At 36.6% G+C, this 13,350-nt stretch overlaps 1 protein-coding gene across 2 annotated transcripts in view; it reads left to right on the plus strand.

Moving 5' to 3' along the window:
- LOC121380183 (ras GTPase-activating protein-binding protein 2-like) overlaps positions 1 to 3,053 on the plus strand; it is a 38,768-nt gene extending 35,715 nt beyond the window's left edge. For both annotated transcript variants that reach the window (XM_041508991.1, XM_041508992.1), the window contains exon 12: positions 863 to 3,053. In XM_041508991.1, the coding sequence (XP_041364925.1) occupies positions 863 to 1,093 (231 nt within the window). In that variant the 3' untranslated portion in view covers positions 1,094 to 3,053. The remainder of the gene's footprint in view (positions 1 to 862) is intronic.
- The last annotated feature ends 10,297 nt before the right edge of the window (positions 3,054 to 13,350 follow it).

The following is a 13,350-nucleotide window of genomic DNA, read 5'->3' on the forward strand; positions in this document are numbered from 1 at the left end:
GGTACCGTGTTGACAAATGCCTATTGTCATATAACACCTACCTAGAATGAAGACAGCACATGTTCTGAGCCATATTAAAAACATTTCTTTGTGACTGATGGGTAATGGTGCAGATTATATTGTAAGTTGCGTCAGACAGGTACCGTGTTGACAAATGCCTATTGTCATATAACACCTACCTAGAATGAAGACAGTTTATTTTTTGTAGCCATGATGATTGTAAGTTGCGTCAGACAGGTACCGTGTTGACAAATGCCTATTGTCATATAACACCTACCTAGAATGAAGACAGCACATGTTCTGAGCCATATTAAAAACATTTCTTTGTGACTGATGGGTAATGGTGCAGATTATATTGTAAGTTGCGTCAGACAGGTACCGTGTTGACAAATGCCTATTGTCATATAACACCTACCTAGAATGAAGACAGTTTATTTTTTGTAGCCATGATGATTGTAAGTTGCGTCAGACAGGTACCGTGTTGACAAATGCCTATTGTCATATAACACCTACCTAGAATGAAGACAGCACATGTTCTGAGCCATATTAAAAACATTTCTTAGTGACTGATGGGTAATGGTGCAGATTATGAGGAGTCATTTAAGATGTTACTATATTGATTCCATCTAACTTCAATGGTGAGGTCTGGTGGCATATTCCTTTTTGTTGCTTTGTAAAAAAAAAATAACAAATTCATAATTGGTAAGGACTGATATCAATAGGGTTAATTTAGCAAAATGGTAAATCTATGTAAATTAGCTGAAAATGGACCTCATGTTGAAAAAACCCTATTTGAGAAAATGCATTTCTTGTTGATTTCCCTGTTGATTTGAATTGATTATATATTTTGTTATTTTGACAGATGAGTCAGCCTATCAAATATAATGGTGAACACCGCTTGAATGTTGAAGAAAAGAAGCCACGTGATGGTCGGATTGGAGGTGGGCGTGGAGGACCACCGCGAGGAGGGGGCGGCGGCATGGGCCGGGGAGGATTTGGAGCACCTGGACGTGGCGGCATGCGAGGGGGTGGGGGACTGCCAAGGGGTGGCGGTGGATTTGGTGTGAGAGGGGGGGTGTCGGGAAGACGATGAGTAACTGTTGTATATGGTGCTTAAGAGAAAGTATGCAATTCTGAGCTTTTCTAGGTGGCCGTTATGTTAGAGTTGCTTCCCTTCCATTGCAATTATTACTGAACCAGAAGAGATTCTGTATTTTGATACAGTGTAACAATGCTATTAAGTATGAAATAAAATGGTGTTACAACCAAAGATTGAAGCACGGTTCCATAAATAAATCCTCCAGTGTAAACAATCTGGAAGTGAATACCAGTGTGTAACCAATTCATTTTTTTTGTACAGAATGAACATGCGCAGAACGGGTCTCAATTGGTTGACGCTGGTATTAAAACTGGGGCCTTGTCCTTAATGTCAACAAAATTATGGTTCTTGTGGTAACAGAATTGCATATTTTCATGTCTGTGAAAAACTGTCATTTGTGAACGGCTGCATAAAAGAAAGACAAAAAAAAATCATGATTTCCTGTCTGGTATTAATTCATAAGTTGAAAGGATTATAAATTTGTTGTACAGAATGTCCAAATACTTCATTATTTTTATACTGTTAACAAATAAAATACAAAATAGTTTTGTTTTGTTTGGTTTGACATTAAATTGGAAGCAAAAATCAGATTCATCTTAGATTCATCCTTTACCATGCCTTTTTGTTTTGGTTTCTGCATTATGTTCTTTGTTGCTATCATAGTTTGTATTTTTATGTGTGTATCTCTTTGTTGCATCATCTGAGTGAATTGAACGTTTGATAGCAACATTCCTTACAATCCGAGCTCTTTTCCAACTTTAGGTCTTAGCACATTTTATATTAGAAAATCTGTTACAAATAAAGTTTTTTTTTTTTTTTTCGATAATGATTCCTGTGTAGATCTGATTGTGGGTATTTATATTAAGTGGCAATAGGTGGGGGAAAAAAATCAGGTTGTATTGTTTGCATGTTTAGTTGCTACATTATTTACAGTTAAATTTTTATTTGAAGATAGTGTTTAGAAAGGTACCAAAAATGTATCGTGGGATGGGTTTGGGTAAAATGTTTTTAATGTTGAGCTATAGGTTTGTTTTGAATGTGTTATTTGCTTGTTAAAAGATATTTGGGGGTAAAGTAGAACAAGCAAAGTGTAAACAGGTGGTTAATTCCACTTTGACATTGTTCACTGTCATTAACTGGAACAAGTGCCATTTGTGATCTTACCACTTTATGTATGAACTGATCATGGATTGGTTGGTCATGTGTGAAAAAGTATTTATTTATTCCTTTATTTCCCCTCGCATTAAAAATTTTCTAAATAAATGTCATAATATATATTTCATACGTTGCTCACAATAAAATATCTATGGAAATATCTGCCAAAGGCATCGTTCACCAATATTTTAGACAACAGAATTTAGAGAGAAAAAAAGAAATTTGTTTGAATGAAGGTTCAACTTAAGCAGCATCACTTGGTGCCATTAGTCTTTCATTCACATATATCGGTATAAATTTATGTCTGAATTGAGGGTAAGTCCATCAAGGCAGTGGACGAGTTTTTGGTTGCTAAACCCACAAAGGATATTCAACAATTTTGTTTTTGTTTCTTCATTTACAATTGAAGCGTATTTGGTATATGATGTGGATTTTCAACCCATGGTCGTATTTAGTCATCGGATGAAAAATGAGCACATTGCCAATATTTAGTTTCAATGTAGGTAGAAAGAAAAAAAATCCTGAGTGGAAAACTGAAAACGTTCCCATTGGTCTTGGTTGTCTTATTTTCTCTTCAGTATCCATGTTTTCTGTGTAACATCTTGTCTGTGTTAACGTGCTATTCCTGGATTGTTTGGGAAAAACACACTGAAATGTATGTGCCTGGTACTCTACTCTGTCCCATGGGGCAGCTGCATTGAGTACTGTGGTATAGGTCCCAATAATGTAGACATTGACAAACATTTTATTGTCCAGCTGCACATTTTCAATAAAAGAAAATCTTTGGATTTTTTCAAAACTTGGTTTTTTTTGTTTTGTTTAAAATGTATTTAGTACAAATATTTACTTTTCATGTATGTGAAAGGTCAGTTTCTGCTGACTTGTAAGAGTAACCTATGTCAACAGCAAGGTCACACTTAAAACCTCCATAGCTGTAAAATAGCTTGTGTGTGTGTGGATCTTATTCCACTTGGTAATTTGTACATTTCCTTAATTTGTATGTTTCCAAGTAGTGGGTACATCACAAAAATTAGTGCTTGGAGATATATATATTTATATATATAAATTCTTTATTAAAAACTACTGATATGTGCTGTCCTGGCTGTGGTAAGGCCAGTTGAGGGGGAATGTTGTGGTTTCGTCTAAGACTACAAATTGACCATTGTTTAGCATCCAATGGCTGATGATTAAGAAATTGGTGTTTGGGGTGGTGTTAAACTAAACGGTATAAATTTTAAAAACATTTCTTTGAAAAGACCTGTCGGTGTACTGTAAGTAAGAAAATGCTAGCAAAGTTGTACAAGACGTTTAAATTCGGCAAATATGGTAATAGAGGGGCATATACCAGTAACATTGTGCACTTTGGTTAAAAGCATGAAACTGCACGTATACATCTTGATCCATTCCAAACATTCAGATATGGCCCCAAGTTGTCCTGAGTGGATCTACGAATTCCTTCCCCCATTCAGTGTAGGCATAGGCATTTCTTAATAACTAAAGTTCTTTTATTAATGCTACATCAATTCTAAATGTACTTATGAATAGATTAGAAGCATATGGGGAGAAAGGTTTGGGGGATTGATAAAGGGGGAGCAATATTTTGGTGTGAACGAAACCATTGGTATCAATATCTGACCATGTGTGTACGGTTGATCAGAAAAGGAGAAGCCATTGGAAAGATTAAAAAGCCTTGCGTACTATACTATAGATTACAGATTGAAAGCCTACCTCTTACAATTATGGCATCCTGGACGAGTGCATGGTTTGCACACTTTTAACCCTTTTGGCAGTAGGCCTACAGCACCTTTGCTCTGTCAACACTTTCAGGTTTATGGCATCCTGGACGAGTGCATGGTTTGCACACTTTTAACCCTTTTGGCAGTAGGCCTACAGCACCTTTGCTCTGTCAACACTTTCAGGTTTATGGCATCCTGGACGAGTGCATGGTTTGCACACTTTTAACCCTTTTGGCAGTAGGCCTACAGCACCTTTGCTCTGTCAACACTTTCAGGTTTATGGCATCCTGGACGAGTGCATGGTTTGCACACTTTTAACCCTTTTGGCAGTAGGCCTACAGCACCTTTGCTCTGTCAACACTTTCAGGTTTCTGGTCTTAACCCCACCCCAACTTGTGACAATACTTTGGCTTCCTTTGGAAATGTAACATCGAGTGAAGCTATGGAAGAGCGGTAGGGCCAATGATTTCTCTTTACCCAGGACATACACCATAGTGTCTGCTTCTCGACACTTTTCTTTTGAATTCTTTCTTGCTGCACCTGATGTATGTGTCCACATCAACTATTTTAGAATTGTATGAACTGTTAGTGATGTATGTAACGAGGAAGGAAATGTTTTTATGCAAGAATGCACTCACCACATTTTTTATTTACGGTTATGTGGCGTGTGACATATGATTAAGGACCACACAGGTATTAGCAGGAAGAGATCTTTTTTTTCTGCACCATCCTACATAACAAAGCCTTCGTTACACCAGTTGTGGGTTACTGGCTGGAATGGGAATCGATCGTATCATGCAAGCGCTGTACCACAGCTTCGTCCCACCCCTGTATGTAACAAATATACTGTTGGCATTCAGATCAATTATCAGGTTGCTAATAGGAACAAGATTCCAGGAAAGTAGGTAGGCGGTTAACATCATCCAACCATCAAGCAGAAACCTTTTGTATTCCTCACAACCAAAATTGTCACTATATACTGCTCTGAAGACAACAAAATAATCATTACACATGGTGTCGTAGTTATTCTTAAAGGAACCGAGTGTTAAATGCCACCATGTAACCATGAGGAAGCAGACACTAGGCTTTTAATTAGTGTTCAGGACGGTTTTGTCATCTTGTGTGCAACTGTCAACATGCGTATGCTTGTTATCCTGACAAGTTCTATAATTTGATTACCTTGAATCAAAATGGGAGTACTTTGGTTGCATTTGGTACAGGTAAATACTTTCCATTTTATGACGTCTTGGGGTATAGATAATTCCTGTCCCTACCTCTAAGGGTGTAACACTACTTCTGCTTTCCTTGGAAAAGATGAAATATCGGCCTGGGGTGCAAGAAACTAGTACCCATACCTTTATCTACATGGTCCTCAACCCTTACACCTTCAAAGATAAAGATGCTCCATACTTCCAGCCACTGAAAGAGGGACCTAAAACATGTTGATAATGCAAGGAATGTGATGTACTGTCGGTGCCAGAAAGGGAAGAGAATGGAAACCTTTCCACCCACCCAGGATGTCTTATTGCAGCACTTGGCATCAATTGCATACCAAGCTGGCATATGGTCCACCAATTAACAGCGAACACAATGCATCTACTCCAGAGGGGTGGGGATGGGTGTTTGTTTAAGACGGTCAATCCTGTATATTGTACAAGTGGCGTCAAAAGCTTGCTGTGATTTGGATATGTGTGGTTGCAAGATTCTAAATGGATGTGGTACTACATATGCACGTCAAAATCTTCACCTGCATTCATCTCATCTATTCACAATTACATTTAGAATTGATGCAGCATTAACAATGGGTGAAATCATGTGTTTGAATGCAGGCACATTAAGAAATCCCAACATGGAATGGGGGTGGGGGCTATTGTAGATTCTCCATGGCTAACGGGCACTGCTGACTGGGGTCCATATCAGAAAATGCTTATAATGGGTCAAAGTATATGTGTGCAAAGTTTCATAATTTTAACTGCACAATTGTGTTGTTGGCCGCTCCACTAAAAGTGGGTGGGCGACATTTGTAGACCCTCCCTGGCCACCAGGGGACGCTGCTGACTTGGGTCTAACTGAAAATGTTTGTTATGGGTCAACGTGTATATATACTAAGTTCCATGTTTTTAGCCAAAAGTGCACAATTTTTGTATTTGCCACACCACAAAATGGGGAAAGGGACATTTGTAGATCCTCCCTGGCCACCAGGGGACTTTAGGATAACAAGCAGTCATGGATGACTTAGTGGTCATGAGGATAATAGACGGTCATGGATGACTTAGTGGTCATGAGGATAACAGACAGTCATGGATGACTTGGTGGTCATGAACAACTCTGTGGTCATCAGGATAATGGACTGTTGTACATGTATGCCCTCGAGTCTTGGTAATCAACACTCTTTTTATAGTTGTTCAAATAGCAAATTGTGGAAATGGTCTTGTAAATGAACATTGTACATCACATTAGGGATCATATCAAATACTGTAGAAACTGGTTTTCAGAACAGTTAATGTGTCAAAATAACTGGATAATCCACAGATGTACCACAAAGTTGTCTGGAATACAAGAAGCTGCATAAAATAAAATTTGTTTCTTTCATCTTTCATCAAAAACACAAGTCTGATAGTGAATGGTTTATTGTGAATGCTAGTCGACCATTAGATGGTCATTTACATGAAAGCTACACTGAGGGAGGGGCTGCCACGTTGCTCCTGACATACATCCCCACTAATTACTACAACAGGAAAAAAGTAACAAATTTTTATGAAATATATTAACAAATTTTTTATGAAATATATTTTTATATTAAAAACAAATATCTGACTTGCCACTTAAATATTGTTTACATTTTGTGGTTTGCAAGATTTTGTTTTGTGGTTGATGTTTGAGAATTGTCATAAAATGTACCAGAAATTTAGGGTGAAACAAAATGGTCCTGGTTTCGGTCAAAGCAAAATAAACTTTAATCCATTTTGTTCAAACCGCAGGTAGAAAGATTTCTAATTAGTATAGCAGAAGTGGTGGCAGACAAACTAACAAATAATTGTTTGTGAATCATACAAGTTATTTACATGTATATTAAAGATACTTTCATAATAAGGGTTTTAAAGAAACTATCCCGAGTTCTCAAACCTAGCAAGACTTCAGTTTGTTCCCCAACAAAATAAACACACATCCTGCTTTTTCCCAGTTTTTTAAAACACCATCTTACTTTAAAAATTTACGTGATTTAAATATATGGATAATTACATTTCAAATTAACTTTGGCCGTTACAAAAAATTATAAATTTATACATATGAAATTATTTAAGAAAAAATTTATACTGACATGCTACAAAACATTACTAAGTCTATAAATACATTGGTTATAAAGAAATTCATATACTAAATTTAAGTATATTATAATTTTAATAATGTAAAAAAAAATATTTGCCAAAAATCTTAAAATGGCTACAAAATCGGTATAGTTCCTTTAATGCAGTTTGGTAATAAAAAGTCGAATAATTTTACTTAAAAGCTAACTGTATTACACACATTATGCACAACCAAGCAAGATTTGATCATTTGCTTTGATAATGATTCAACTGTCAAATAACCTACACAATTTAAATGTTTTTAAAATAAAGCTTTCAAAAGCATAACCCATCCTCTGGCAAAATTAACTAAGGAAATTAATATTAGAGTTTCTTAACAGCACTTAATGATGTGTACACATTTATTTTAAATAATATGCATATAATATATTTTTTAAATATAAAAGATATTTACAATTTTTAAAAGCCGGGTAGACCTATATTTGTAGAACACAATTTCACAACATTCACAAGTTTGTACTTAACTGTGAGCCTCCCCCCCCCCCCCCCCCCCTCCAGGCCAACTTCCCTAATTCTTCATGGTCAGAATTGAACAACATTCATAATGGTTACATTTCTTTTTAATATTTGTTTGCCAAAAACATCTTCAGTTGTAAGTGAGGGAGGGTGAACAAAAGAAATCTATCAAATGTTTCAGTTGGAAACTGGGACAACCAAGCCCAAGAGATCTATCTAACTGAAAAAGCCTTGGTATGTTTGAGGCAAATACAAAACCATAAGATATGGATTTTAAACGAGTTAGGCTACCAATCGTTACCAATCTCATGTCCCGAGTGAAATAGTTTCAGGATAATAAATGGTACCAAGTTTGTTATTCTATTTATTATCACAGCTAATTTTTTTTTAAGAAGCTTTCACACACCTATCCTTAAATTATGTGATATCATTCATGTGCTTGTCAAATTGTCATGTCATATATAGTACTGACAAGGTCAAGGGATTGTATGTGCTAAATTGTCTAGTAATTCTGTATGTGTGCCTGTTGGGTAATAAATAACTTTGACAGGTTTCCAACAAAATGGTTCTATCTTGAAGGATGGGGTTTTCATGTCTACAACAGAGACAAGTTTGGGGTTAGTTTTCTGTGTTTATAACTTTAAATAATAATAATAATAATAATATCAAAACACCACACTTGTTGCACAACACAAATCTCTCCGAGCATGTCTCGACCCCCCCCCCCCCCCCCCCGAAACTGCTCTTAACACATTAAGATCTTCCAGTGTAAATTCCTGCACACACTTAGAAGTGATGACAAACAACAACAACATGTACAACACTCACAAGTGTCATCTTCACAGCAGCATATAAACAAGTTTACCCACAGAACAAAAGAGTAGAACACTGAAGTGAGCCCAGTGAGAAATATCACAGCTATCTTAGATAACAACACATTCATATCCCCAACACTGAACAGTAATGACTAACAGTATATAATATATAGGTAAATATGTGATAATCTACGTATACGTGCATGTATGGCACTTGAACTTTTTAAAGAAAAACAAAGTCCAAGCGAGTGTTAAGTACAAACTCGTCTGATTATGCTTAACACTTTGTACAATTCACTAAAACAGCCAATCTAAACACTTGATTTGAGCACTGTGTATACATATGTAAATTATAAACAGTACATTGGCTTCATGTATAACATTCTGGTAGTTAACAAACACTCAGTAATGAAATATTAATAAGTAAACCTTGGATGTTGGTTAATTCGCACGACTAAATCTAGATCAGTATGATCAATTAGCAAATTAAGTTAGTGATTAAAATGTGTAAAAATTAACATATATATTTATTTAATTGAGATGTAAGTATCCCGACTTTAGTAAAAGAAGTTGAAATGTCATTTAAAATTCAAATTTAAAACCTCCAAAATGTGAACAGCTAGAATAGTGTAAAATTAAGTGTTGCAGAAATGAGTTTGTGAATGACAATGAAGGTGCTTGGGTAGAGATGAAACCATGGAGTGTGAGCATGATGAACGACTTTCTATGAAAATGCCAAACAATGGTCAAACAAAAGGCCACTTGTGTCAACCCAACAATGGCGTAGCATGAGCAGGGCCACGGCGGGCGGTTGCCCCGGGCACAAAATTCTGGACTGGTGGAATGGACTCGGGGAGTACTAACGGTCCACTGGTTAGTGGGTGCAATACTTGCCTTGCCCCGGGCGCCGACAACCCACGCTACGCCACTGCAACCCAATAATGAAGATTTCTGTGGCAATTATTTAAAACACTTTTACAAGACTGCACACCATGATCTATGTCTATATGCATATCATTGCAATTACTATGTCAGAATAATTCTGTTCATGTCACAATATCAAAAGGAACATGTCTGTCATTTTCTTAAAGTAAAATTACAAAGGTAATAGACATGTAAAAAACAATAAATCAATACATGTACCAACAGTTTTGAATTATTATTTCTATCTATTGTCTCATTTTGCTATTATATAAACCGATTTCCAAGCGACAGCAAACCATGTTGTACAATTGTCAATAGAGTAATAAAAATAACAAGTACCTTAAAAATACAGGGAAATTTAAATCTTACACCAATCAGTCTACCTGTAATTACTGAAGAAAAACTGAAAGGCATTTTTGGATTTTATGTTAATAAGTTTTAATTAAGATCCATGATCCATATTGTAAAGCCAACTAGGCTGCCACAAGTAGTAATGTGGTGTGGAGTACTTTTAAATAACTGCTCAGAAATATTCATTGGTGGGGGAAGAAGGGCAATTTGTCCAATACTCGTTATTCACAGAATAATTATTACCAGCACACAATACACATGTATGCATGAGTGAAAAATGTCAACCATCTACTTGGCGAGACAGGAATTGGCAAAAGTAAACATACTGTATAGATTTATATAACTGGGAAACAATGTGTTACACACCCATATCCAAAATATAAATCAAAATGGTCTTATCTGTATTAAAATATAATCTAACAGCCACACAACACACAAAGTAATGCAAGTGCTTCAAAGATATCAGTATCAAATTTAATTGATTTTTCTGTCCATCATTCTGAAAGAGTGAAATGTAAGAAATGCCTGGGCTCGTTGTGGTAAACAGTGATGATAAAATACCGGTATGCAGAGATTATTTTCTCGTTTCTGACAAAAGTAAGCCATGTATCCAATGCCCAGTTTATTATATTACTGATTACATTGCTGATGTCCTAGTGGTCAGACCTAACATCAAGAAATATGAAAAACACAAACATGTAGTAAAAATATCAAATATTAATATCTCATGACTCATGACTCATGTCATCAGATAAACTGACAAGATAATAAATATATAAAACTGTATATACAATGTCAGTACATAGAGATATAACTATATTGTCAAATGCAATAAAACAACAATTACATGTATAGTCCTGCATTCACTCCTCATTTGAGGCAAAGAGGTGGACAGTTAATAAATAAAAGCTAATAACAATGCTAAGGTACAAAATTACATCTGGCTAATATAATAGACCAGAAATATTAATGTTTTTTTACCAAACATAATGTGCAGGTATGGTCCCTGGCATATACATGGGCCAGTGTTAAACAGGGGTGCACAAAGTACTTGCCCGCTCACCAAATGCGAGTAAACATTCTGACAGACGAGTTAAAAAATGCAACTACCAGCCCGAAGGTCTATCTGTCTTTTTTTATTTCATTTGCCACGTGATATTGATCACTTATCAAATGTTATTAATAATGTTTTGTCAATATATTTATATATATCATTTGAAGTGAAGACACTGTATATTATAATATTGTTAATAATATATTGTTCTATAGACTGGTGGACTAGTAGAAATTCTGACGGGCTAGTAAATTTTAGTTGGTTTTGGTCCGGCAGGCTAGTGAAATATTTTCCATTTCTGCACCCCTGTTAAACAAACAACAGTCAAACACAAATACACATTCACAACACCTAAGTACCCTGTACAAAACATTCATCAACCATTTGTCTTCAACTTACAGATTGTCTATTATTTCAGTAAATCTATAAAACCACTATAAATACAGCTTTATAAAATAGTCCACTAGTAATTCCTTACTTTTCTTAACTAAAGTAGCAGATCAATTAATTTGTAACATTTAAAAAAACAATTATATTCTCTTTATATGAACTGTTGAACTTGGTTTAAAATGAAACAGACTACTTTTTTAAAAGATGAAATAAATATGTATGAACTATATTTTCGGCACGTGTGTGAATTCGATGACTGCCAATAATACATTGTATACTGGACCATAATGAAATACCCGTGCAAGAGAAGTGGATGTTTGTATGTGTTGATGTTTGTATGTGTTAACTGTAGAATGCGTAAATTGTCTGATCAATGAAACCTCTTCATAATGGTGGATAATGTGACGCATCAACCCAGAAACACCTTGGCAATTATTCAGATGCCACAATTTGCCAAAATGTAATCTGAATACAAGATTGAAGACTCCGTCTCATTTAAATAGATTTATTACATCACAACAAAATTCCCATAACCCAGTCCTGAGTCCTATCCACCACCACCACCAATAACATGTTACACAACCTTCAAGCAGGATGTGTCCTTCCATTTCAGTACATGATGTTAAGACTTATCAATTGCACAATCCAATAGTAGGATGTCTCATCAGTACACAATCCTACAGCAGGACAAGCCACCAGTCTATACAATCCTCCAGTAGCCTGTGTTGTCAGACTATACAATCCTACAGTAGGCCATGTTGTCAGACAATACAATCCTACAGTAGGCCGTGCTGTCAGACTATACAATCCTACAGTAAGCTGTGTTGTCAGTCTATACAATCCTACAGTAGGCCGTGTTGTCAGACTATACAATCCTACAGTAGGCTGTGTTGTCAGCCTATACAATCCTACAGTAGGCCGTGCTGTCAGACTACAATCCTACAGTAGCTGTATTGTCAGTCTATACAATCCTACAGTAGGCTGTGTTGTCAGACTATACAATCCTACAGTAGCTGTGTTGTCAGACTAAACAATCCTACAGTAGGCTGTGTTGTCAGACTAAACAATCCTACAGTAGGCCATGTTGTCAGTCTATGCAATCCTGCAGTAGGCCGTTGTTGTCAGACTATACAATCCTACAGTAGGCTGTGTTGTCAGACGACACAATCCTACAGTGGGCCGTGTTGTCAGACTATACACTCCTACAGTAGCTGTGTTGTCAGACTAAACAATCCTACAGTAGGCTGTGTTGTCAGACTACACAATCCTACAGTAGGCCGTGTTGTCAGACTGCACACTCCTACAGTAGCTGTGTTGTTAGACTAAACAATCCTACAGTAGGCTGTGTTCCTACAGTAGGCTGTGTTGTCAGACTAAACAATCCTACAGCACATCAACTGTCAGCAAGTGTTGTCGATCCTACAGTAGGCCGTGTTGTCAAACTATACAATCCTACAGTAGCTGTGTTGTCAGACTAAACAATCCTACAGTAGGCTGTGTTGTCAGACTATACAATCCTACAGTAGGCCGTGTTGTCAGACTATAAAATCCTACAGTAGGTCGTGTTGTCAGACTACACAATCCTACAGTAGGCTGTGTTGTCAGACTACACAATCCTACAGTAGGCCGTGTTGTCAGACTGCACACTCCTACAGTAGCTGTGTTGTTAGACTAAACAATCCTACAGTAGGCTGTGTTGTCAGACTAAACAATCCTACAGCACATCAACTGTCAGCAAGTGTTGTCGATCCTACAGTAGGCCGTGTTGTCAAACTATACAATCCTACAGTAGCTGTGTTGTCAGACTAAACAATCCTACAGTAGGCTGTGTTGTCAGACTATACAATCCTACAGTAGGCCGTGTTGTCAGACTATAAAATCCTACAGTAGGTCGTGTTGTCAGACTACACAATCCTACAGGAAAGTGTCGTCAGACTACACAATCCTACAGCACAGCGACTATCAGGAAGTGTCGTCGGACTACACACTCATACAGGGAAGT

This window comes from Gigantopelta aegis, chromosome 8 (genome assembly GCF_016097555.1).
Source record: "Gigantopelta aegis isolate Gae_Host chromosome 8, Gae_host_genome, whole genome shotgun sequence".
Lineage (NCBI taxonomy): Eukaryota > Metazoa > Mollusca > Gastropoda > Neomphalida > Peltospiridae > Gigantopelta > Gigantopelta aegis.